Source organism: Salvelinus alpinus, chromosome 16 (assembly GCF_045679555.1).
Source record: "Salvelinus alpinus chromosome 16, SLU_Salpinus.1, whole genome shotgun sequence".
NCBI lineage: Eukaryota > Metazoa > Chordata > Actinopteri > Salmoniformes > Salmonidae > Salvelinus > Salvelinus alpinus.
The window spans coordinates 27,596,284-27,622,139 of NC_092101.1; the positions used below are offsets into that span (position 1 = coordinate 27,596,284).

General features: G+C 45.7%; 1 protein-coding gene across 3 annotated transcripts; it reads right to left on the reverse strand.

Moving 5' to 3' along the window:
- Positions 1-33: 33 nt before the first annotated feature.
- Positions 34-24,761, reverse strand: LOC139541263 (5'-AMP-activated protein kinase catalytic subunit alpha-2). Of its 3 annotated transcripts, XM_071345716.1 has the most exons (11): positions 24,572-24,761; positions 21,895-22,036; positions 12,637-12,730; positions 10,550-10,694; positions 9,929-10,016; positions 4,563-4,787; positions 4,233-4,395; positions 3,681-3,863; positions 3,263-3,418; positions 3,070-3,196; positions 34-2,846 (listed from the first exon to the last, which is right to left on the reverse strand). In XM_071345716.1, exons 1-11 carry the CDS (start codon positions 24,669-24,671, stop codon positions 2,590-2,592), a joined length of 1,680 nt encoding a protein of 559 aa, XP_071201817.1. In that variant the 5' UTR covers positions 24,672-24,761; the 3' UTR covers positions 34-2,589. The 3 variants fall into 3 exon arrangements, with proteins under 3 accessions (XP_071201817.1, XP_071201816.1, XP_071201818.1); XM_071345715.1 differs by having other exon boundaries at positions 3,070-3,418; XM_071345717.1 differs by lacking the exon at positions 3,070-3,196 and having other exon boundaries at positions 2,689-2,846; positions 24,572-24,760.
- Between the last annotated feature and the right edge of the window lie 1,095 nt (positions 24,762-25,856).

Below are 25,856 nucleotides of genomic sequence, written 5' to 3' on the forward strand. Positions count from 1 at the left end.
GATCTGGTGATTCATAAACTCAAAGCAGTGGTCTACTGTATAGGTCAGTTTATTGTGTTTGACAAATTCTCAGTAAAGTGCAAATCAGAACCTCAGCACCATGCAGTGCATATAACACAGAAACCCCACGTCAGACTGAGGGAGAGGTACATTTCACTCTCACACAGTGAAGAACACTTTGGTTCCAGAAGTCTGGATGCAGTGACAACACACCTTAACCCTTGGCAAGAGGTAAACCTTACAATGGTAGAGTGGGTGTGTGTAAATATCTTCCCCTTGTATGAGCAGTGGGTTGCTGTGGGTAATTGCATGAGTCTTGCAGCAGGGGGCAGAGTTTCTCCCTGGCCCTGTAGTGGCTACAGTCTTTATTTAACTAGGCAAGTCAGTTAAATACAAATTCTTATTTTACAATGACAGCCTACCCCGGCCTAACCCGAATGACGCGGGGCCAATTGTGCACCGCCCTATGGGACTCCCGATCACGGCCAGTTGTGATACAGCCCGGGATTGAACCAGGCTCTGTGGGAAACATTTATAGAGAGATGTCACTAAAGTCGGTCCTGGTGACCCCAAGGGGTGCGCGTTTAGGTTTTTGCCTTAGCACTACACAGCTGATCCAAATAATCAACTCATCTTCAAGCTTTGATTATTTGATTCAGATGTTTAGCGCTAGGGCAAAAAACTAAACGTGCTCCCTTTTGGGAAACGCTGCTCTATATATATATATTATATAGATAGGTCTGGGTTCCGTATTGAATGTATAGTCTCATACAGAGAGAAAACAGACTGCACTCACGACAAATGACAAGGAAATCAGGAAACGGAAGAATAGAAGAGGTTTAGTATCTCTTCTCTCTGTGGCTCAAAACCGAACACAGATCACGGTACCAGAACACAACAGAAACACACACTGGCATGAATCAGATCAGCCAGAGCCCAGTCCTCACTGGCTCCAGCAGAACAGGACAGACAGGAGTCTGGAAGATTGTATACTGTAAACCATCGAACAAATAGTAAAGGGAGATTTGTTCCATTTTATAAACTGGGTGGTTCGAATGCTGATTGGCTGACATGTTATATCAGACCGTATACCATGGGTATGACAAAACATGTATTTTTACTGCTCTAATTACTTTGGTAACCAGTTTATACTAGCAATAAGACGCCTCAAGGGTTTGTGGTATATGGCCAATATATCACGGCTAAGAGCTGTATCCAGGCACTCCGCGCTGCATCGTGCTTAAGAACAGCCCTTTGGCCATATACCACACCTCCTCGTGCCATATTGCTTAAATAAAGACCAGAGAACACAGTGCTATATATGCAATCATTTTATACCATGTCTAATCAGTTAGTGATCTCGCATATCTATTATCTCTTCCCCTCTCTTGCTCTACCTATAGTTATGTTAGTCAGATCTCAAATCTCATTGGCACAAACTACAGTAGGTCTTCTCCTCCTGACCAATCAATGGAAAGCTCCTGTCTGTCCCTCTACACACACGTATGGTTTCCATTCTGTTTCTACAAACAAAACATGGCCACCAAGCTAGAAGCAACATTTGTGTTTTTAAGGCACCTGGAGAAAGGTTCCGTGCCGAGTCCTCTGAGGCTCGCTACAGACACACTTCCCTCCCTCCGTCAGCTAGCCACGTTAGCATCAATGCCAAATAATCCACAGAACAATATTGCCAGTCAGCTAGCCTCCTCTCTCTATGACCTCTCATCCCCTAAAATCTCTTCAAACTCAGTTTGGAATTCTCAAACATCAGCAGTGCTTCAATAATCAGTAACCACACACAGCCTTTAAAACAATCTCTAAAAATAAATAAGAATCTGATATCTAAATAATAACAATCATCTTTGTATATAGAAACAATTTGTTTTGGTATGTCATTCAATCAACATCTAAAAATGATAGTAATATAAATATATGATATGGATAACAAAATCTGTGTCGTTATAAAAAACATTTAAAATAAAAAATTAAATGTGTTTGATCTATGGTAACCTAACATAGTAGGCATAAAAGAAAAGGTCTTAGCGGAGTTCACACATCCAGTTTTCAGCGGAAAAGAAAGCTAAGTTGAATTAACTGTATCCCTGAAAACTGGATGCATAAAATTGTTTGCAATTCCGTTAAGGCTAGTTCTATGGTGATGGCTATTCAGCAGCTGATTGGAGGTTGAGAGTAATGTGGGAGGAGCTGCCCATCTTTATACAGTCTATAGGATACAGTAGATTTGACCTAACGTGACCCTGCCCCAGCAAGTTTGATCCCTAACCCCTAACCGTTCCCATGGCAAGACTGGCTCTAGACAGACAGGAAGCCTAACCACAGATCTAGAATCAGTTTCCCATGCCCAGCCCAAACCTATAACATAGAGAGGTAACACACAACTGACCCTAGATATGTGGTTAGAGGCACATCTGCCCTGCAGCGGACAGTGCTCTACTAAACTTAGGCCAGGATCACACCGATATCAAACTGTCTAACTACAAGGCTCAGGGCAGGGTTCTGTTTTAGAGGTTATGTAAGTAGGACCTGGAGTTTTCCTGACTTCGCGTTATCCAGCAGGATTAACCTTCTCTAGCGGGCCAGTGTGGTGATGAGACTGGCACACATCTCAAAGAAGTCCATGGTGTGGCTGCCCTGGCGCGGGGTGGAGGTGAGGAGGGTAGCGCTGGAGCACAGCGACCCAGGCAGGGAGGAGCTGAGCTGGGGGAGATCCACGGCAGGACAGGCTGAGTCCACACTGAGTCTGGGTCTATGGAGCCCTGCAGTGGAGCCTGACCTCTGAGGGGTGGAAGAACCCGACTTAACCCCTACTGCCTCCATGGTGTCATCTGGAGAGGGGGAAAGGAGCGGTCAGGAGAGGAAAGGTTAGTGTTTGTTTTTGTAGCTACTCATCTGTACTCAGTAATTGTTGTACAATTGTAATAAGAGGAAAATCTAAATGCTGTTTCAAATAAGTTTAAAAAGTACAGTTAGTACGGTTTACCCAGGTATCTAAGGACAGTTTGCTTTGGTGTATATTATAACATATGTCATGTTATAGAGCTGTCGTACCATCGATGCTCTTAAAGTCCAGCAGGTAGGATCTGTTGTCCACCTGGTACAGCTGGAGACTCATCTTCACCAGGTTGTCTGTTACTGGGTTCTTACTCTGAACACGCAGGTGGTACGGGTTCACCACCTGCACATAACATCCACACACCTTAACATGTACCATATACACACACACACACACACCGCGCCTCACCTTCCAGTCATACTGTAGCTGTCTCATAGCCCTGTAGACCTCAGCCATGATGTCATAGGGTCTGCTCTGACTCCTGATGCCCAGGTGCCACTTGGCTTTCTTCACTGCCAGGGGTTTGGCTCTGGTGGTGTTGAGGGCATCCAGCGGGCAGCACCCCTGCAGACAGAGAGAGGAGAGAATCTTTCATTTTCCCCAACAAGCAGCAACAAATACATCAGGACAAGAAGACTGCACGCAAATATACTATATTGCCAATGTTGCATTTGCATTCCAACAGTGTTGTTTTTGACTGCTAGACTGGTATTACAGAAGAAGCACTTCATCAAGTGTTTACACTTTAGAGGTATTGTATCTGATTTTATATAAACATTACAGATGTTAATTAGTTCATAGAATAGAACCAGGTACAGCTGCTTGCCTTAGGGCTGTCTACCAGCAGGGGGGGCATCCTCTCTGGGTGTGGTTTGACCCCAGGAGGCAGGGGCATGCCATCCTCCATGAAGGAGCCCTGGGGAGGGCTGGAGGCCAGGTAGAACTCACTGGCCTGGGTCATGATGCGCCGGTTGTCTATAATCAGATGGTATGCTACCGCCAGCTGGTCCTGGAGAGAGAGAGAAGGAGAGTTGAGGGAGAGAGAGAGAGAAGGAGAGTTGAGGGAGAGAGAGAGAAGGAGAGTTGAGGGAGAGAGAAGGAGAGTTGAGGGAGAGAGAAGGAGAGTTGAGGGAGAGAGAGAGAGAGTTGAGGGAGAGAGAGAGAGTTGAGAGAGAGAGAGAGGGAGAGAGAGAGAGAAGGAGAGTTGAGGGAGAGAGAGAAGGAGAGTTGAGGGAGAGAGAGAGAAGGAGAGTTGAGGGAGAGAGAGAGAGAGTTGAGGGAGAGAGAGAAGAGGGAGAGAGGGAACGAGAGAGGGGGAGTGTGTTTGTCTGTGTACTGTATGACTAAGCATGTGTGTGTGCACATGTCCAGTATGTACCTGGGGGTGTCCGCTGTACAGGCTGGACATCACCTCAGACTCGGTGCTCTCAAACTTGTCGCACACCTCCCTGACGGCCTCCTCGTCCAGAACCGTGGAGTCATAAGACAGGTCCTCAGGAAACAGGTAGCCTGGCAGGTCCTGCTTAAACCACTCATGTTCCCTACACACACATACACACACAAAATAACAGTTACTGTCCATGATTCTTCTATTCTTTCGCTTTGGACCAACCTTGAACCACCACAAACCAGCATTTGGCTAGGTTTGCCAGTTTTATCCCATTAAAAACACCAGCATCAGTAGGGAAGGTTAGAGGTCAGGGGTTACCTAATGTCTTTAATGGTGGCTCTCTTCAATGGGTCGACCTGCAGCATGAGCAGCAGCAGGGAGGCGACGGGGCGAGTGAGGTATTCTGGCATATAGAACACGCCCCCTCTGATCTTCTTAAACAGCGTGGGAACATGTTCGTCATCAAAGGGCAGAGTCCCACACAGCAACGCATACAGGATCACACCACAGCTCCATATATCCACCTCAGGGCCAGCATATAACCTGTTACCAAAGCAAAGCATACACGATCACACCACAACATCCTACAGCAACCACACTCAATTGGCAGACCGCGGGGTCCAGATCCAAACCCGGAATTGTTCTTTTGCCCGTGCTACAGACGGCATATCGGTCTGGTAATACTGGACTAGTAAAGGCCCAGTGCACTACTTGTGAATTATTATTTATTTTTTTAAATGTTGTTTAAACAAAAAAATCCTATATTTTTTTTTATTCACATTGTTCACCGGTGTGCTCAGCACCACTACTTCCCGTGGCTATGGCGCCATTTCCTGGTTACAAAAATTCTAATAGTTGGCCTAATTTCAATTTATGTGACAAAACACCATCCAAACTCATCATCAAGCTGGAGGCCCTGGACCTCAACCCCGCCCTGTGCAATTGGGTCCTAGACTTTCTGATGGGCCGCCCCCATGTGGTGAAGGTAGGAAACAACATCTCCACCTCGCTGACCCTCAACACTGGGGCCCCACACAGGTGCATGCTCAGTCCCCCCCTGTACTCCCTGTTCACCCACAACTGCGTGGCCATGCACGCCTCCAACTCAATCATCAAGTTTGCAGACGACACAACAGTAGTGGGCTTGATTACCAACAACAACAAGACAGCCTACAGGGTGAGGGGTGTGGTGTTAGGAAAACAACCTCTCACTCAACGTCAACAAAACAAAGGAGATGATCATGGACTTCAGGAAACAGCAGAGGGAGCACCCACCTATCCACATCGACGGGACAGTAGTGGAGAAAGTCCACACAGGAGGCTGAAGAAACTTGGCTTGTCATCGAAAACCCTGACTAACTTTTACGGATCCACAATCGAGAGCATCCTGTAGGTCTGTATCACCGCCTGGTACGGCAACTGCACTGCCCTCAACCGCCAGGCATTCCAGAGGGTGGTGCGGTCTGCACAACGCATCACCGGGGGCAAACTACCTGCCCTCCAGGACACCTACAGCACCCGATGTCACAGGAAGGCAAAAAAGATCATCAAGGACAACAACCACCCGAGCCACTGCCTGTTCACCCCGCTATCATCCAGAAGGCGAGGTCAGTACAGGCGCATCAAAGCTGGGACCGAGAGACTGAAGAATAGCTTCTATCTGAAGGCCATCAGACTGCTAAACAGCCATCACTAACTCAGAGAGGCTGCTGCCTACATGGAGACCCAATCACTGGCCACTTTAACAAATGGATCACTAGTCACTTTAAACAATGCCACTTTAATAATGTTTACATCTCTTACATTACTCATCTCATATGTATATACTGTATTTTATACCATCTATTGCACCTTGCCTATGCCTCTGGGCCATCGCTCATCCATATATTTATATGTACATATTCTCATTCAACCCTTTTAGATTTGTGTGTATTAGGTAGTTGTTGGGGAATTGTTAGATTACTTGTTAGATATTACTGCAATGTCGGAACCAGACACACAAGCATTTCGCTACACTCGCATTAACATCTGCTAACCATGTATATGTGACAAATACCATTTGATTTCACTTGAACAAGCATGTATAGTGTAGAGAATCATTGTAAACCGTTGTGAAATATATTTTCCATAACCAAAACTATTGTACTTCAGCTGTTTGAAGCTGGTATACAAAACTGAAAGTAAAAGACTCAAAAATGAAACTTAAGAAAGGGAAGCATAGAAATAGAGCACATAGAAATATAAAAGGTTGATCTGTTCTATGTAAATTTGATCAGGTCACCCAAAACGTTACATATTGCAGCTTTAAGGAACTCGGTCAGGTTGTAATAGTAGAATGCAGAAGGTGCAGTTTCTAAATGTGGTAGTGCATTAGCTGCTTGTATTATATGAAGACGCATACAGTGGGGGAAAAAAGTATTTGATCCCCTGCTGATTTTGTATGTTTGCCCACTGACAAAGAAATGATCAGTCTATAATTTTAATGGTAGGTTTATTTGAACAGTGAGAGACAGAATAACAACAAAAATATCCAGAAAAACGCATGTCAAAAATGTTATAAATTGATTTGCATTTTAATGAGGGAAATAAGTATTTGACCCCTTCTCAATCAAAAAGATTTCTGGCTCCCAGGTGTCTTTCATACAGGTAACGAACGGAGATTAGGAGCACACTCTTAAAGGGAGTGCTCCTAATCTCAGTTTCTTACCTGTATAAAAGATACCTGTCCACAGAAGCAATCAATCAATCAGATTCCAAACTCTCCACCATGGCCAAGACCAAAGAGCTCTCCAAGGATGTCAGGGACAAGATTGTAGACCTACACAAGGCTGGAATGGGCTACAAGACCATCGCCAAGCAGCTTGGTGAGAAGGTGACAACAGTTTCTGTGATTATTCGCAAATGGAAGAAACACAAAAGAACTGTCAATCTCCCTCAGCCTGGGGCTCCATGCAAGATCTCACCTCGTGGAGTTGCAATGATCATGAGAACGGTGAGGAATCAGCCCAGAACTACACAGGAGGATCTTGTCAATGATCTCAAGGCAGCTGGGACCATAGTCATCAAGAAAACAATTGGTAACACACTACGCCGTGAAGGACTGAAATCCTGCAGCGCCCGCAAGGTCCCCCTGCTCAAGAAAGCACATATACATGCCCGTCTGAAGTTTGCCAATGAACATCTGAATGATTCAGAGGACAACTGGGTGAATGTGTTGTGGTCAGATGAGACCAAAATGGAGTTCTTTGGCATCAACTCAACTTGCCGTGTTTGGAGGAGGAGGAATGCTGCCTATGACCCCAAGAAACCATCCCCACCGTCAAACATGGAGGTGGAAACATTATGCTTTGGGAGTGTTTTTCTGCTAAGGGGACAGGACAACTTTACCGCATCAAAGGGACGATGGACGGGGCCATGTACCGTCAAATCTTGGGTGAAAACCTCCTTCCCTCAGCCAGGGTATTGAAAATGGGTCGTGGATGGGTATTCCAGCATGACAATGACCCAAAACACACGGCCAAGGCAACAAAGGAGTGGCTCAAGAAGAAGCACATTAAGGTCCTGGAGTGGCCTAGCCAGTCTCCAGACCTTAATCCCATAGAAAATCTGTGGAGGGAGCTGAAGGTTCGAGTTGCCAAACGTCAGCCTCGAAACCTTAATGACTTGAAGAAGATCTGCAAAGAGGAGTGGGACAAAATCCCTCCTGAGATGTGTGCAAACCTGGTGGCCAACTACAAGAAACGTCTGACCTCTGTGATTGCCAACAAGGGTTTTGCCACCAAGTACTAAGTCATGTTTTGCAGAGGGGTCAAATACTTATTTCCCTCATTAAAATGCAAATCAATTCATAACATTTTTGACATGCGTTTTTCTGGATTTTGTTGTTGTTATTCTGTCTCTCACTGTTCAAATAAACCTACCATTAAAATTATAGACTGATCATTTCTTTGTCAGTGGGCAAACGTACAAAATCAGCAGGGGATCAAATACTTTTTTCCCTCACTGTAAGACATGGCAAAATGTGTCGAATTGCATGAAAACAACTTTTCACTCTCCCAACAAGAAAGGTCTGAACAGTTTGTGTCATGGACAGTACGCGTGTATGTGTGTGTTTGTTCGAAATAGACATGGTACAGGTTGCTGAGGGTCCGATTATTCCTGGAGAGATCAGATGGGTCGCGAGGTGGGTGTTTGTTACTATGCCAATAAATGACAATATATCCATCCAGACTTTTGCCACCTAGGCCATTTTTGTGACCGGACATTCTCAAATAGTATGAGTACCCCTGTCCTACAGCATTAACCTTAGGACCTGCATGCGTACAACCTAAACACACACAATCGGAGGGCCTGTTGTCCGGACCTCTGGCAGTCTCTATGGGGGTGCCACAGGGTTCAATTCTTGGGCCGACTCGCTTCTCTGTATACATCAATGATGTCGCTCTTGCTGCTGGTGATTCTCTGATCCACCTCTACGCAGACGACACCATTCTGTATACTTCTGGCCCTTCTTTGGACACTGTGTAAAATAACCTCCAGACGAGCTTCAATGCCATCCAACTGTCCTTCTGTGGCCTCCAACTGCTCTTAAATGCAAGTAAAACTAAATGCATGCTCTTCAAACGATCACTGCCCGCACCTGCCCGCCCGTCCAGCATCACTACTCTGGACGGTTCTGACTTAGAATATGTGGACAACTACAAATACCTAGGTGTCTGGTTAGACTATAAACTCTCCTTCCAGACTCACAAGCATCTCCAATCCAAAATTAAATCTAGAATCGGCTTCTTATTTCGCAACAAAGCATCCTTCACTCGTGCTGCCAAACATACCCTCATAAAACTGACTATCCTACCGATCCTTGACTTCGGCGATGTCATTTACAAAATAGCCTCCAACACTCTACTCAGCAAATTGGATGCAGTCTATCACAGTGCCATCCATTTTGTCACCAAAGCCCCATATACTACCCACCACTGCGACCTGTATGCTCTCGTTGGCTGGCCCTCGCTTCATATTCGTCGCCAAACCCACTGGCTCCAGGTCATCTTAAGTCTTTGCTAGGCCTTATCTCAGCTCACTGGTCACCATAGCAGCACCCACCCGTAGCACACGTTCCAGCAGGTATATTGCACTGGTCACCACCAAAGCCAATTCCTCCTTTGGCCGCCTTTCCTTCAAGTTCTATGCTGCCAATGACTGGAACGAACTGCAAAAATCACTGAAGCTGGAGACTCAAATCTCCCTCACTAACTTTAAGCACCAGCTGTCAGAGAAGCTCACCAGATCACTGCACCTGTACATAGCCCATCTGTAAATAGCCCATCCAACTACCTCATCCCCATACTGTTATTTATTTTGCTCCTTTACACCCCAGTATCTCTACTTGCACATTCATCTTCTGCACATCCATCATTCCAGTGTTTAATTGCTATATTGTAATTATTTCGCCACTATGGCCTATTTATTGCCTTACCTCCCTTATCCTACCTCATTTGCACACACTGTATATAGACTTTTTCTATTGTATTATTGACTGTATGTTTGTTATTCCATGTGTAACTCTGTGTTGTTTGTGTCGCACTGCGTTGCTTTATCTTGGCCAGGTCGCAGTTGTAAATGAGAACTTGTTCTCAACTGGCCAACCTGGTTTAATAAAGGTGAAATATAAATAAAAAACACACCTTCCAGAGATGACTTCAGGAGCAGCGTAGTTGGGAGATCCACAGCTGGTCCTCAGGAACTCCCCGTCTGACATCATGTTTGACAACCCTGTTGACCAGAGAATATAATTTTTTAACATTATCTTCAATCTCAAGTTCCTGATGCTATCTTGGAACTATGTTAGAGAGGGTTAGTGTTAGGTTGTGCCATGGTTAGGTCTCTAGGCCGGTGTAATGTTTTTATTCTGCTTTACTAACCCAGTCCTCTAAGCTCCACACATGCTGCGCTGATCGGATTAACTTCTCCCTAACCTTATCTCACCTTAACTAACCCTCCCAGGATCTTCTCTCTTCCACTCTTTCTCCCCTTCTCTCGCTATGATCATGTGACACAGGGCCTGACAGGGCTCCTTGCCAGAGTGGATATCAGACCTGCCTTTTGCTAAGCAACAACCCCCCTCCTCCTCACATACGCACCCCACCCAAGCCCCTTGTCCAGAGTAATCAGAGTCATATAGGTGTCGGTATATTCTAAAAGACAAGTGGTTTTGTTTGACATTTGCTACTGCTAATATAGTAGCTATGGCTATCTTTTTGGATAACTCAATTTGTTATGTGCATGCATGAGTGTGTGTAGCATACCAAAGTCAGCTATCTTGGCGTTCTTGGAATGGTCCAGCAGAACATTCTCAGGTTTGAGGTCTCTGTGCACCACCATGTGTCTGTGGCAGTAGTCTACCCCTGAGATGATCTGTTGGAACAACCGACGCGCCTCTTTGTCTTCTACCTACACACACAATATGAGGTAAAGAGTAGGAGGTTAGTAGTTTATTCTAATGTTACTACATGCTGTCACTATGACAAATGTCACCATATAATGGCCTCTGTCTATATCTATCAATCAATCCAGACAGTCAGTCAGTCAGTCAGTGGTATATCTCATCGACGGGGCTGTAGTGGAGAAGGTTGAGAGCTTCAAGTTCCTTGGTGTCCACATCATCAACGAACTGTCATGGTCCAAACACACCAAGACAGTTGTGAAGAGGGCCCGACAACACCTATTGCCCCTCAGGATACTGAAAAGATTTGGCATGGGTCCTCAGATCCTCAAAAAGTTCTACAGCTGCACCATCGAGAGCATCCTGACTGGTTGCATCACCGCCTGGTATGGCAACTGCTCGGTCTCTGACCGCAGGGCACTACAGAGGACAGTGCATGCGGCCCAGTACATCACTGGGGCCAAGCTTCCTGCCACCCAGGACCTTTACACCAGGCGGTGTCAGAGGAAGGCCCTAAAAATGCCAAAGACTCTAGCCACCCTAGTCATAGACTGTTCTCTCTGCTACCGCACGGCAAGCGGTACCAGAGCACCAAGTCTAGGTTCAAAAGGCTTCTTAACAGCTTCTACCCCCAAGCCATAAGACTCCTGAACAGCTAATCAAATGGCTACCCAGACTATTCGCATTAACCCCCCCACCCCCATTTTTACACTCCTGCTACTCTGTTTATTATCTATGCATAGTCACTTTACCTCTACCTACATGTACATATTACCTCAATTACCTCAACTAAACTGTGCCCCGGCACAGACTCTGTACCGGTACCCCCTGTATATAGCGCCATTACTGTTATTTTGTTGTTGCTCTTTAATTATTTGTTATTTTAATTTTTTTATTTGTTTCTTCAGTTTATTTAGTAAATACTTTCTTAACAGTTATTTCTTCTTAAACCTGTATTGTTGGTTAAGGGCTTGTAAGTAAGCATTTCATTGTAATGTCTACACCTGTTGTCTTTTAGCTTTAAAACTAAAAGCATTGTATTTGGAACAAAACACTCTCTAAACCCTAAACCTCAACTAAATATTGTAATAAATAATGTGGAAATTGAGCAAGTTGAGATGACTAAACTAACTGATTGGAGTAACACTAGATTGTAAACGGTCATGGTCAAAACATATTGATGCAGTAGTAGCTAAGATGGGAGAAGTCTGTCTATAATAAAGCGATGCTCTGCCTTCTTAACATCACTATCAACAAGGCAGGTCCTACAGGCCCTAGTTTTGTCACACCTTGACTACTGTTCAGTCGTGTTGTCAGGTGCCACAAAAAATACTTTGCAATTAGCTTAGAACAGGGCAGCATGGCTGGCCCTTGGATGTACACAGAGAGCTAATATTAATAATATGCATGTCAATCTCTCCTGGCTGAAAGTGGAGGAGAGATTGACTTCATCACTACTTTTATTTATGAGAGGTATTGACATGTTGAATGCAAACTACTAGCACACAGTTTGGACACCCATGTATACCCCACAAGACATGCCACCAGAGGTATCTCACAGTCCCCAAGTCCAGAACAGACTATGGGAGGCACACAGTACTACATAGAGCCATGACTACATGGAACTCTAGTCCACATCAAGTAACTGACACAAGAAGTAAAATTTGATTTAAAAAACACCTTATGGAACAGCAGGGACTGTGAAGCAACACAAACATTGGCACAGACACATGCACACACACACACACACAGATTTAGTAATGTAGATATGTGGTAGTGGTGGAGTAGGGGCCTGAGGGCACACAGTGTGTTGTGAAATCTGTGAATGTATTGTAATGTTTTAAAATGGTATAAACTGCCTTCATTTTGCTGGACCCCAGGAAGAGTATCTGCTGCTTCCATAATAAATACACATTTGGTGGATGTGACCAATACAATTTGATATATCACCCGTCCGTGTTTGCAGATGTAGTCAAACAGCTCTCCTCCTGAGACATACTCCATCACCATGAAGAAATCTGTAGGAGTACTGATCACCTGGTACCTACACACACACACACACACACACACACACACACACACACACACACACACACACACACACACACACACACACACACACACACACACACACACACACACACACACACACACACACACACACACACACACACACACACATTTAAATACTCAGGAGAAATGTCAGAAATACACTTGTTCTCTTTCGTTTCCTTCCTTCTCTCACACAGACAGGGCTATTGTGCTGAATACACTGGGAAAGGCTGAAAGTCTGTCATTTCATTACACTGTTCTGAGAGCAGCCAACAAATGTCTACCATAGCTCACACTGTCACTGTGGCCTAACCCTAAAATGAACACTCACAGAGGAGAGAGAGAAAGCTGGAGAGAGAGAGAGAGAGATGGAGAGGGAGCGAGACTTTCGCATTTGATGCGAGAAAAATAATATTCCTCTTGAGGCGCATTCAAATTACAAGAGCCTTACAGGGAGAGAAATATGCCTGCTCAGTCATTGTAGCCTACAACATTCTTATTGCGGGAAACACACCTTTTAAAGCAGTCTTGATGGCCACTGTTAAGAGTATCACTGAGTTTTCTACTAGGCTACACTTATTTCTCAAATCCAAGTAATGAGTAAAATGCACCATTAAAAATATATGGTAAAATAGAAATCAAACTGGATGGGCTTCAGAGATAGATTGGAGAGGTTGGTGGTAGCTGAAGGATGGGATTCTAAACTAACAGAAGATAAAATATATTGTGTCCGTAAAATGTATATAGTATGTATAAGCTGGAAATAGAAGCCTAGGTGTTGTTGTTCATTAGTTTACTCCAGTTAGGGGAGGGGTGTCACGTTCCTGACCTATTTTTATGTTATTTTGATTATGTTTAGTTGGTCAGGGCGTGAGTTGGGGTGGGCATTGTATGTTGTGTGTGTTTGGTTAGTCTATGGGTGTTGTATGTGTATGGGATAGTGTTTGTTAGGTTGTCTAGTTATGTCTATGGCTGCCTAGATTGGGTCTCAATCAGAGACAGCTGTCATTCATTTGTCTCTGATTGGGAGCCATATTTAAGGTAGCCATAGGCAGTAGGCTTTTGTGGGTGTTTGTTTCCTGTGTCAGTGTTTGGACCACACAGGACTGTTTTGAGGTATGTCACGTTTGTTGTTTTGTAGTTTGTAGTGTTTTCTTGTTATTTACATTAAACATGTACAATTACCAATCCGCATCTTGGTCCGATCCATGCTCCTCCTCGTCTGAGGAGGAGAACGACTTTGACAGCCATTACAGAAACACCCACCACAACAGGACCAAGCGGATTGAGGAAGGAGGGCAAGAACTAAAGCAATGGAGAGAAGAGGAATGGAGTTGGGAGCAAATTTTCAATGGAGAAGGACCCTGGGCTAAGGTGGGAGAGAATCGCCGCTCTCGGGAGGAGAAGGAGGCAGCCACAGCCCAGGAGCGCTGGTATGAGGAGGCAGCACGTATGAGAGGCTGGAAGCCCGAGAGGCTCACCCAAAAATTTCTTGGGGGGGGGGGCTAAAGGGGAGTGTGGCGAAGCCGGGTAGGATACCTGAGCCAACTCCCCGGGCTTGCCGTGGAGTGAGAGGGCGTCGTACTGGTCAGACACCGTGTTATGCGGTAAAGCGCACGGTGTCCCCAGTACGCGTGCTTAGCCCAGTGCGGGCTATTCCACCTTGCCGCACTGGGAGGGCTAGGTTGGGCATCGAGCCGAGTGCCATGAAGCCGGCCCAACGTATCTGGTCTCCAGTACGTCTCCTCGGGCCGGCGTACATGGCACCAGCCTTACAGGTGGTGTCCCCGGTTCGCCTGCATAGCCCAGTGCGGGCTATTCCACCTCGCCGCACTGGCAGGGCTACGGGGACCATTCAACCTGGTAAGGTTGGGGAGGCTCGGTGCTCAAGAGCACGTGTCCTCCTTCACGGTCCGGTATATCCGGCGCCACCTTCCCACCCCAGCTCAGTACCACCAGTGCCTACACCACGCACCAGGCTTCCAGTGCATCTCCAGAGCCCTGTTCCTCCTCCACGCAGTCTCCCTATGGTGCGTGTCTCCAGCCCAGTGCCTCCAGTTCCGGCACCACGCACCAAGCCTCCTGTGCGTCTCCAGAGCCCTGTGCGCACTGTTCCTTCTCCCCGCACTCGCCCTAAGGTGCGTGCCCTCAGCCCGGTACCTCCAGTTCCGGTACCACGCACCAGGCCTAGAGTGCGCCACGAGAGTCCAGTGTGCCCTGTTGTTCCACGCACCAGGCCTACAGTGCGTCTCAGCCGGCCAGAGTCTGCCGTCTGCCCAGCGGCGCCTGAACTGCCCGTCTGCCCAGCGGCGCCTGAACTGCCCGTCTGCCCAGCGGCGCCTGAACTGCCCGTCTGCCCAGCGGCGCCTGAACTGCCCGTCTGCCCAGCGGCGCCTGAACTGCCCGTCTGCCCAGCGGCGCCTGAACTGCCCGTCTGCCCAGCGGCGCCTGAACTGCCCGTCTGCCCAACGCCGTCTGAACTGTCCGTCTGCCATGAGCCTGCAAAGCCGCCCGTCTGCCATGAGCCTGCAGAGCCGCCCGTCTGCCATGAGCCTACAGAGCCGTCCGCCAGACAGGAGCCGCTAGAGCCGTCAGCCAGACAGGAGCCGCTAGAGCCTTCCGCCAGACAGGAGCCGCTAGAGCCTTCCGCCAGACCGGATCAGCCAGAGCCTTCCGCCAGACCGGATCAGCCAGAGCCTTCCGCCAGACCGGATCAGCCAGAGCCTTCCGCCAGACCGGATCAGCCAGAGCCTTCCGCCAGACCGGATCAGCCAGAGCCTTCCGCCAGACCGGATCAGCCAGAGCCTTCCGCCAGATCTGACCAGCCAGAGCCGTCAGCCAGCCATGACCAGCCAGAGCCGTCAGCCAGCCATGACCAGCCAGAGCCGTCAGCCAGCCATGACCAGCCAGAGCCGTCAGCCAGCCAGGATCCGCCAGCCAGCCAGGATCCGCCAGCCAGTCTGGAGCTGCCGTCCCTCAGCCCGGAGCTGCCGTCCCTCAGCCCGGAGCTGCCGTCCCTCAGCCCGGAGCTGCCGTCCCTCAGCCCGGAGCTGCCGTCCCTCATCCCGGTGCTGCCCCTTATCCCGGTGCTGCCCCTTATCCCGGTGCTGCCCCTTATCCCGGTGCTGCCCCTTCAGTTAGGTGGGTTTAGTTGGAGGGTGGTCATTGGGTGGGGGATACGGAAGCGGGGAATGACTATGGTGGTGTGGGGACAGCGTCCAGAGCCGGAGCCACCACCGTGGACAGATGCCCACCCAGACCCTCCCCTAGACTTTTGGTGGTGCGTTCGGAGTACTCACCTTGAGGGGGGGGTTATGTCACGTTCCTGACCTATTTTTATGTTATTTTGATTATGTTTAGTTGGTCAGGGCGTGAGTTGGGGTGGGCATTGTATGTTGTGTGTGTTTGGTTAGTCTATGGGTGTTGTATGTGTATGGGATAGTGTTTGTTAGGTTGTCTAGTTATGTCTATGGCTGCCTAGATTGGGTCTCAATCAGAGACAGCTGTCATTCATTTGTCTCTGATTGGGAGCCATATTTAAGGTAGCCATAGGCAGTAGGCTTTTGTGGGTGTTTGTTTCCTGTGTCAGTGTTTGGACCACACAGGACTGTTTTGAGGTATGTCACGTTTGTTGTTTTGTAGTTTGTAGTGTTTTCTTGTTATTTACATTAAACATGTACAATTACCAATCCGCATCTTGGTCCGATCCATGCTCCTCCTCGTCTGAGGAGGAGAACGACTTTGACAGCCATTACAAGGGGTGGTATGGTTAGCGGAAAATAATAAAGGAAAATATATATATATTTTTAAATGTATACAACACCTTTCAAAAGTTTGGGGTCACTTAGAAATGTCCTTGTTTTTGAAAGAAAAGCACATTTTTTGTCCATTACAATAACATCAAATTGATCAGAAATACAGTGTAGACATTGTTAATGTTGTAAATTACTATTATAGCTGGAAACTGCAACATTTTTATGGAATATCTACATAGGCGTACAGAGGCCCATTATCAGCAACCATCACTCCTGTGTTCCAATGGTATGGTGTGTTAGCTAATCCAAGTTCATCATTTTAAAAGGCTAATTGATCATTAGAAAATCGTTTTGCAATTATGTTAGCACAGCTGAAAACTGTTGTTCTGTTTAAAGAAACAATAAAACTGGCCTTCTTTAGACTAGTTGAGTATCTGGAGCATCAGCATTTGTGGGTTTGATTACAGGCTCAAAATGGCCAGAAACAAAGAACTTTCTTCTGAAACTCGTCAGTCTATTCTTGTTCTGAGAAATTATGGCTATTCCAGGCGAAAAATTGCCAAGAAACTGAAGAAACACCAGTCTCAACGTCAACAGTGAAGAGGCGACTCCGGGATGCTGGCCTTCTAGGCAGAGTTGCAAAGAAAGAGCCATATCTCAGACTGGCCAATAAAAAGAAAATGGGCAACAGAACACACACACTGGACAGAGGAACTCTGCCTAGAAGGCCAGCATCCCGGAGTCGCCTCTTCACTGACGTTGAGACTGTTGTCTTGCGGGTTCTATTTAATGAAGCTGCCAGTTGAGGACTTGTGAGGCGTCTGTTTCTCAAACTAGACACTAATGTACTTGTCCTCTTGCATAGTTGTGCACCAGGACCTCCCACTCCTCTTTCTATTCTGGTTAAAGTCAGTTTGCGCTGTTCTGTGAAGGGAGTAGTACACAGCGTTGTGAAAGATCTTCAGTTTCTTGGCAATTTCTCGCAAGGAATAGCCTTCATTTCTCAGAACAATAATAGACTGACGAGTTTCGGAAGAAAGGTCTTTGTTTCTGGACATTTTGAGCCTGTAATCGAACCCACAAATGCTGATGCTCCAGATACTCAACTAGTCTAAAGAAGGAGTTTTATTGCTTCTTCAATCAGAACAACAGTTTTCAGCTGTGCTAACATAATTGCAAGGGTTTTCTAATGATCAATTAGCTTTTTAAAATGATAAACTTGGATTAGCTAACACAATGTGCCATTGGAACACAGGAGTGATGGTTGCTGATAATGATGGTTGCTGATAATGGGCCGCTGTACGCCTACGTAGATATTCTATTAAAAATCAGCCGTTTCCAGCTACAATAGTAATTTACAACATTAACAATGTCTACACTGTATTTCTGATCAATGAACAAAAAAAAAGTGCTTTTCTTTCAAAAACAAGGACATTTCTAAGTGACCCCAAACTTTTGAACGGTAGTGTATATGTACAGTATATATTTACAAAAAATGTATAGGGGATTGGAAATGATGCAGACCACTACATTGATGGAAGCTACAATCTAGCTGCAGTATTAAAGCTGATCTACCCCTAAAAATAAAATACACGTTTTTAGCAGTGGCATGGTTTATGTGCGTTAGTGGTCGCCAATGGCGTTGAATGCATAGGGAAGACAGAGGCTAAATGTAACACGTCAGGTTTAACAGGTCAGCCTACATTATATTCACAGTAGGCTACATGATCCTTGGTTGGCTGAGTGCCAGTGCAATGTTTTTCTTTGGGTGGAATTTCAAGTCATCAATATGTTGCTATAACTAGCAACAAGATAGCCTAATGTTTAGAATTTAGAGTTTGTGAGCTAGCTAATGATTAGCCCAATGCGGTACATGGGCAACCCTCAGCCCATTTATTTATAGCCACTATGCTGCATCAGGTGGGCTACATCAGGCAATAATAATTATTGCTAAATAGCACACCTGCCTGATCATATGTACTAATAAGTTATATTGGGCTCATTTCTGGAGAGGGCAATTATATTGTCAGCATCATGTGTTAGCATATATACAGTTGAAGTCGGAAGTTTACATACACTTAGGTTGCAGTCATTAAAACTGTTTTTTCAACCACTCCACAAATGTCTTGTTAACAAACTATAGTTTTGGCAAGTCGGTTGGGACATCTACTTTGTGCATGACACAAGTCATTTTTCCAACAATTGTTTACAGACAGATTATTTCACTGTATCACAATTCCAGTGGGTCAGAAGTTTATATACACTAAGTTGACTGCCTTAAACAGCTTGGAAAATTCCATAAAATGATGTCATGGCTTTAGAAGCTTCTGATAGGCTAATTGACATAATTTGAGTCAATTGGAGGTGTACCTGTGGATGTATTTCAAGGCCTACCTTCAAACTCAGTGCCTCTTTGCTTGACATCATGGGAAAATCAAAAGAAATCAGCCAAGACCTCAGAATTTTGTTTTGTAGACCTCCACAAGTCCGGTTCATCCTTGGGAGCAATTTCCAAATGCCTGAAGGTACCACGTTCATCTGTACAAACAATAGTACGCAAGTATAAACACCATGGGACCACGCAGCCGTCATACCGCTCAGGAAGGAGTTGCATTCGGATCCCTAGAGATGAACGTACTTTGGTGCGAAAAGTGCAAATCAATCCCAGAACAGCAAAGAACCTTTGAAGATGCTGGAGGAAACAGGTACAAAATAATCTATATCCACAGTAAAACAAGTCCTATATCGACATAACCTGAAAGGCCGCTCAGAAAGTTAGAAGCCACTGCTCCAAAACTGCCATGAAAAAGCCAGACTATGGTTTGCAACAAAAATAAAACTGTTTGGCCATAATGACCATCGTTATGTTTGGAGGAAAAAGGCGGAGGCTTGCAACCCGAAGGACACCATCCCAACCGTGAAGCACGGGGGTGGCAGCATCATGTTGTGGGGGTGCTTTGCTGCAGGAGGGACTGGTGCACTTCACAAAATAGATGGCATCATGAGGAAGGACAATTATGTGGCTATATTGAAGACACATCTCAAGACATCAGTCAGGAAGTTAAAGCTTGGTTGCAAATGGGTCTTCCAAATGCACAATGACCCCAAGCATACTTCCAAAGTTGTGGAAAAATGGCTTAAGGACAACAAAGTCAAGGTATTGGAGTGGCCATCACAAAGCCCTGCCTCAATCCTACAGAAAATGTGTGGGCAGAACTGAAAAAGCGTGTGCGAGCAAGGAGGCCTACAAACCTGACTCAGTTACACCAGCTCTGTCAGGAGGAATGGGCCAAAATTCAACCAACTTATTGTGGGAAGCTTGTGGAAGGCTACCCGAAACGTTTGACCCAAGTTAAACAATTTAAAGGCAATGCTACCAAATACACTGCTCAAAAAAATAAAGGGAACACTTAAACAACACAATGTAACTCCAAGTCAATCACACTTCTGTGAAATCAAACTGTCCACTTAGGAAGCAACACTGATTGACAATAAATTTCACATGCTGTTGTGCAAATGGAATAGACAAAAGGTGGAAATTATAGGCAATTAGCAAGACACCCCCAATAAAGGAGTGGTTCTGCAGGTGGTGACCACAGACCACTTCTCAGTTCCTATGCTTCCTGGCTGATGTTTTGGTCACTTTTGAATGCTGGCGGTGCTTTCACTCTAGTGATAGCATGAGACGGAGTCTACAACCCACACAAGTGGCTCAGGTAGTGCAGCTCATCCAGGATGGCACATCAATGCGAGCTGTGGCAAGAAGGTTTGCTGTGTCTGTCAGCGTAGTGTCCAGAGCATGGAGGCGCTACCAGGAGACAGGCCAGTACATCAGGAGACGTGGAGGAGGCCGTAGGAGGGCAACAACCCAGCAGCAGGACCGCTACCTCCGCCTTTGTGCAAGGAGGAGCAGGTGGAACACTGCCAAAGCCCTGCAAAATGACCTCCAGCAGGCCACAAATGTGCATGGGTCTGCTCAAACGGTCAGAAACAGACTCCATGAGGGTGGTATGAGGGCCCGACGTCCACAGGTGGGGGTTGAGCTTACAGCCCAACACCGTGCAGGACGTTTGGCATTTGCCAGAGAACACCAAGATTGGCAAATTCGCCACTGGCGCCCTGTGCTCTTCACAGATGAAAGCAGGTTCACACTGAGCACATGAGCACATGTGACAGACGTGACAGAGTCTGGAGACGCCGTGGAGAACGTTCTGCTGCCTGCAACATCCTCCAGCATGACCGGTTTGGCGGTGGGTCAGTCATGGTGTGGGGTGGCATTTCTTTGGGGGGCCGCACAGCCCTCCATGTGCTCGCCAGAGGTAGCCTGACTGCCATTAGGTACCGAGATGAGATCCTCAGACCCCTTGTGAGATCATATGCTGGTGCGGTTGGCCCTGGGTTCCTCCTAATGCAAGACAATGCTAGACCTCATGTGGCTGGAGTGTGTCAGCAGTTCCTGCAAGAGGAAGGCATTGATGCTATGGACCGCCCGTTCCCCAGACCTGAATCCAATTGAGCACATCTGGGACATCATGTCTCGCCCCATCCACCAACGCCACGTTGCACCACAGACTGTCCAGGAGTTGGCGGATGCTTTAGTCCAGGTCTGGGAGGAGATCCCTCAGGAGACCATCCGCCACCTCATCAGGAGCATGCCCAGGCGTTGTAGGGAGGTCATACAGGCACGTGGAGGCCACACACACTACTGAGCCTCATTTTGACTTGTTTTAAGGACATTACATCAAAGTTGGATCAGCCTGTAGTGTGGTTTTCCACTTTAATTTTGAGTGTGACTCCAAATCCAGACCTCCATGGGTTGATAAATTTGATTTCCATTGATCATTTTTGTGTGATTTTGTTGTCAGCACATTCAACTATGTAAAGAAAAAAGTATTTAATAAGAATATTTAATTCATTTAGATCTAGGATGTGTTATTTTAGTGTTCCCTTTATTTTTTTGAGCAGTGTACTAATTGAGTGTATGTAAACGTCTGACCCACTGGGAATGTGATGAAAGAAATAAAAGCTGAAATAAATCATTCTCTCAACTATTATTTTGACATTTTACATTCTTAAAATGAAGTGGTGATCCTAAGACATGGCATTTTTACTAGGATTAAATGTTAGGAATTGTGAAAAACTGAGTTTAAATGTATTTGGCTAAGGTGCATGTCAACTTTCGACTTCAACTGTATATTTTTCATTTATTTTGGAGTAGGATATCCTTTTAAAAAGTCACCAGAACTGACCTTCTCACAGTCATTCTCCCCCCCCCAAAATGGTAGATCCCTCTGTGACCTGTAATATGCTGTGATATGTGCTTTTGTCAGTATATATTTAGGCTAATATATCACCCCCCCTAAACAAACACTGTGTCTATGTGTGTGTATGTTGTACTCACAGTTTGATGATGTGAGGGTGTCTGAATAGTTTGAGGTTCTGTATCTCTCGTTTGATCTTGCCCACCACGTCCAGACTCCTGATTTTCTGTCTGTTCAGGATCTTCACTGCCACCTTATGACCTGTCAACTGGTGCTCTCCAACTACCAGACAGACGGACAGACAGAAACACACATGAACCAACTGGAATGTTTCTGTTCAACTGCTGCAATGTAGGCTATAAGGCACATTGTGCTAATGGGACACATATATACTGAACAGAAATAGAAACACAACATGTAAAGTGTTGGTCCCATGTTTCATGAGCTGAAATAAAAGATTGCAGAAATATTCCATATGCATAAAAAAGCTTTTTTCTCTCAAATGTTTTGCACAAATTTATTTACATCCATTGCCAAGATAATCCACCCACCTGAAAGGTGTGACATGTCAAGAAGCTGATTAAACAGCATGATCATTATACAGGTTCAACCTGTGCTGGGAGACAATAAAAGGCTACTCTAAAATGTCGTTTTGTCACTGCTGATGAAACTGGGGGGGTTGCACAAACGAAGAATTTCTGCACAAACTGTCAGAAACCGTCTCAGGGAAGCTCATCTGCGGGCTTGTCGTCCTCACCAGGGTCTTGACCTGGCTGCAGTTCGGTGTCGTAACCGACTTCAGTGGACAAATGCTCACCTTCGATGGCCACTTGCACGCTGGAGAAGTGTCCTCTTCACGAATAAATCCCAGTTTCAACTGTATCGTGTGGGCGACCGGTTTTCAAATGTCAACGTTATGAATAGAGTGCGCCATGGTTGCGGTGGGGTTATGGTATGGGCAGGCAGGCAATAAGCTATGGACAGCGAACATAATTGCATTTTATCGATGGTAATTTCAATGCACAGATACCGTGACGAGATCATGAGGCCTATTCATCTTGTTGCAACATGATAATGCACGGCCCCATGTTGCAAGGATCGGTACACAATTCCTGGAAGCTGAAAAGTTCCAGTTCTTCCATGGTCTGCATACTCACCAGCCATGTCACTCATTAAGCATGTTTGGGATGCTATTTAACAGAACTCGGACAACATTCCACAGGACACAATTAAAGCCTGGTCAACTATATGACATGTGCCGCGCAAGACAAATGGTGGTCACACCAGATACCGAGTGGTTTTCTGATCCACAGCCCTACCTTTTCTTTTACGGTATCTGCGACCAACAGATGCATATCTGTATTCCCAGTTATGTGAAATCCATAGATTATGGCCTAATGAATTTATTTCAATTGACTGATTGACATATATGACTGATTTACAGTTCCTCTTTGAAATTGTTGAGTTTATATTTTTGTTCAGTGTAAAAACCTGTGTAATTAGCTATCTAGCGCGCTCCAAACACGTGCGTAAGCTAACGAGGCACTGGATTCTTTCTCTCTGATATGAAAGATAAGGGACATATCAGCATATGTTTCGAGAACCGGTTTGAAAGCGATGATTGACTTTTCGAAACGTTAAAACACAGCGTTGGAATTGTAGTTCACATGGAGCCAAATGTGGGCGAATGGAACCGCTGAAAACACTGCATACGGACATAAGTAATTTTTTTCGACAGCTAGGGAAATGTGTGCTGTAATGTGTATACTACTCAGCTAAACATTTATTGCCTGATAAAGAACAGAATCGTGGCTGTTTCATAGTAGTCAAGTTGACATGATTCAGAACATCTCTATTTCCACATTACTGGACTAGCTATATCTGTTCACAACAGTAAGTAACATACATAACAAACAGTTAAACAGGTTAAAGACAACACAACAATTACAGTAAGCCTAAAGCAGACACACATTAACTACAAGGTGAATAAGTCAAGTGCGACCTGTCTGTCTTTCACGTTGTATTAACATTATTATAGTCTGTCTGTAGCCACATGGTTATTGCCCGTCTGTAACAATATTGTCTGTCTGTAACAATGAATAAACACGGTTATTGTTGGCTAGTAGCTGGTTACACTCTCCTACTAATGTCTCAAATCTAGCACACCACCTGCAGCGCAGTGGGAGAGGAAGGGGAGGATTCTAGATTGGGGTGAGAAGTCTGCATTCGACAAGGTCAAGTTGAGACTGCTGAGGGGAAGACATGAGGTAATTTGATGAGGCGTTCTAAATTCTCATTCTGTCCATGCCATGGGATAATTCACACCATGGTTTGATTGAGGAATACTGGTGATGATGAGCACTATTTAGCTATAAAGTTACGGTTTATTTGTATTTTAAAATGTTCATAGCCACAGGACAAGTTTAAAGGTCTACTGTCACTAGCAAAGTCAACCTCCGACATTCACTGACGGTCAGACGTTACGAGTTGTTTGTTTACACCATCATTGTTTCCGAAGGTAGCCTAATTATCCATATAAAGCCTATCATTTCTGATGAGCGACTGGTCAGGGTAGACCTAGCTAGCTATGCTGCTGTAAGAATTCACCTTCAACAAACCACATTCTCTACACATAAACGAAGACAACGTTAATATATTCTAGCCTATTCGTAACCACGCAGCCAAAGCTTCGTACTTCGCCTAGCTGTCTCAATAGCCCACCACAGAGTTGGGGGCGAAAACACAGGCTAGGATTATTTACACTCAATAACAGCAAACGTCCCCACGACATGACCGTTGACAAACACGCGACTTAACTCTTTACTTTGCCGAAGGTGCCGACACCCAGAGTGTCTCCGAGAAGATAATGCCCGATCTTCACTCGGCATCCTTCGTGTTTCTGCTGTCGTTCTGCCATCTTTAAACGGCTCCTGTATGCTTGAGCCCTCTGCTCCGCGCGCTGGCTGCTGGGCGCGACGTGCGAGGGAGGTGTGTCCGCGACACACTGGACAAGCCAACAACTCTCATCTCGAATAGCAACAGCGCTCTACGGTGGAGCTCTATTGCGCGAGGGGAGGAGAAGCCTATAGATATAGGCTTTTTTTGGGTTAAATATGCATGGGCCTTATCAAATATTGGGTCAGAAATCAATTACAGACCATGTAATTTATTCTAGGCATAATGTAAGATAATTAATGTAGCCTGTTATTACATACTGTCCTATACTACAGTATTGTTATTGCCCTGGTTCTCTCACCATGGTTACATTTACGTTCCCATAAACTCAGGGCCTATCAAGAAACGCTAGTTCAGGAATGCTGACATCTGGCCTTTAAGGCCAGCAGTAGGCCCAGGCTACTGATGTTTTGCATTCTGCTTCCTCTCTAATCAAATCAGACCTGGGGCACCAGTGAGTGGACTCTCTGGCCAATCAATTAACTTAGGGAGAAAAACATCACTAATTTGTCCAGATTGGAAAAGAGGGGTTGTTTCTGAACAGTGCACAGTTGTTGTTTTTTTCTAAACAAGGGCACAGTTGAGTGTTTCTACCACTAGATGTCAGACAGAGCTCAGTGTTGATCCCCTGGCCTCCTATACGCATTGGTGTTGATCAGTCACACTTGTGGCTGGGACCACTGCTCCTCTCTATGTCTATGAGGCGCACTGACAGACAGAAGACAACACTACAGTCGTGGCCAAAAGTTGGGAGAATGACACAAATATTAATTTTCACAAAGTCTCCTGCCTCAGTTTGTATGATGCCAATTTGCATATACTCCAGAATGTTATGAAGAGTGATCAGATGAATTGCAATTAATTGCAAAGTCCCTCTGCCATGCAAATGAACTGAATCCCCCCCAAAACATTTCCACTGCATTTCAGCCCTGCCACAAAAGGACCAGCTGACATCATGTCAGTGATTCTCTCTTTAACACAGGTGTGAGTGTTGACGAGGACAAGGCTGGAGATCACTCTGTCATGCTGATTGAGTTGGGTGGTGCTTGGAACCATTGTTCTTCCTCTTCCTTCCTCTGTCAACCGTGGTTACCTGCAAGGAAACACGTGCCGTCATCATTGCTTTGCATTACAGGCAAGGATATTG

Bases quoted from the DNA above. Each gene is read 5' to 3' on its own strand.
- LOC139541263 (XM_071345715.1), bottom strand. From the start codon at position 24,671: ATGGCAGAACGACAGCAGAAACACGAAGGATGCCGAGTGAAGATCGGG. The intron at 22,037-24,571 runs GTTAAGTCGCGT...TCTGTCTGGTAG, and splicing joins CACCTTCGGCAAAGTAAAGA to TTGGAGAGCACCAGTTGACA. The intron at 10,695-12,636 runs GTGATATATCAA...TTGTGTGTGTAG, and splicing joins ACATCTGCAAACACGGACGG to GTAGAAGACAAAGAGGCGCG.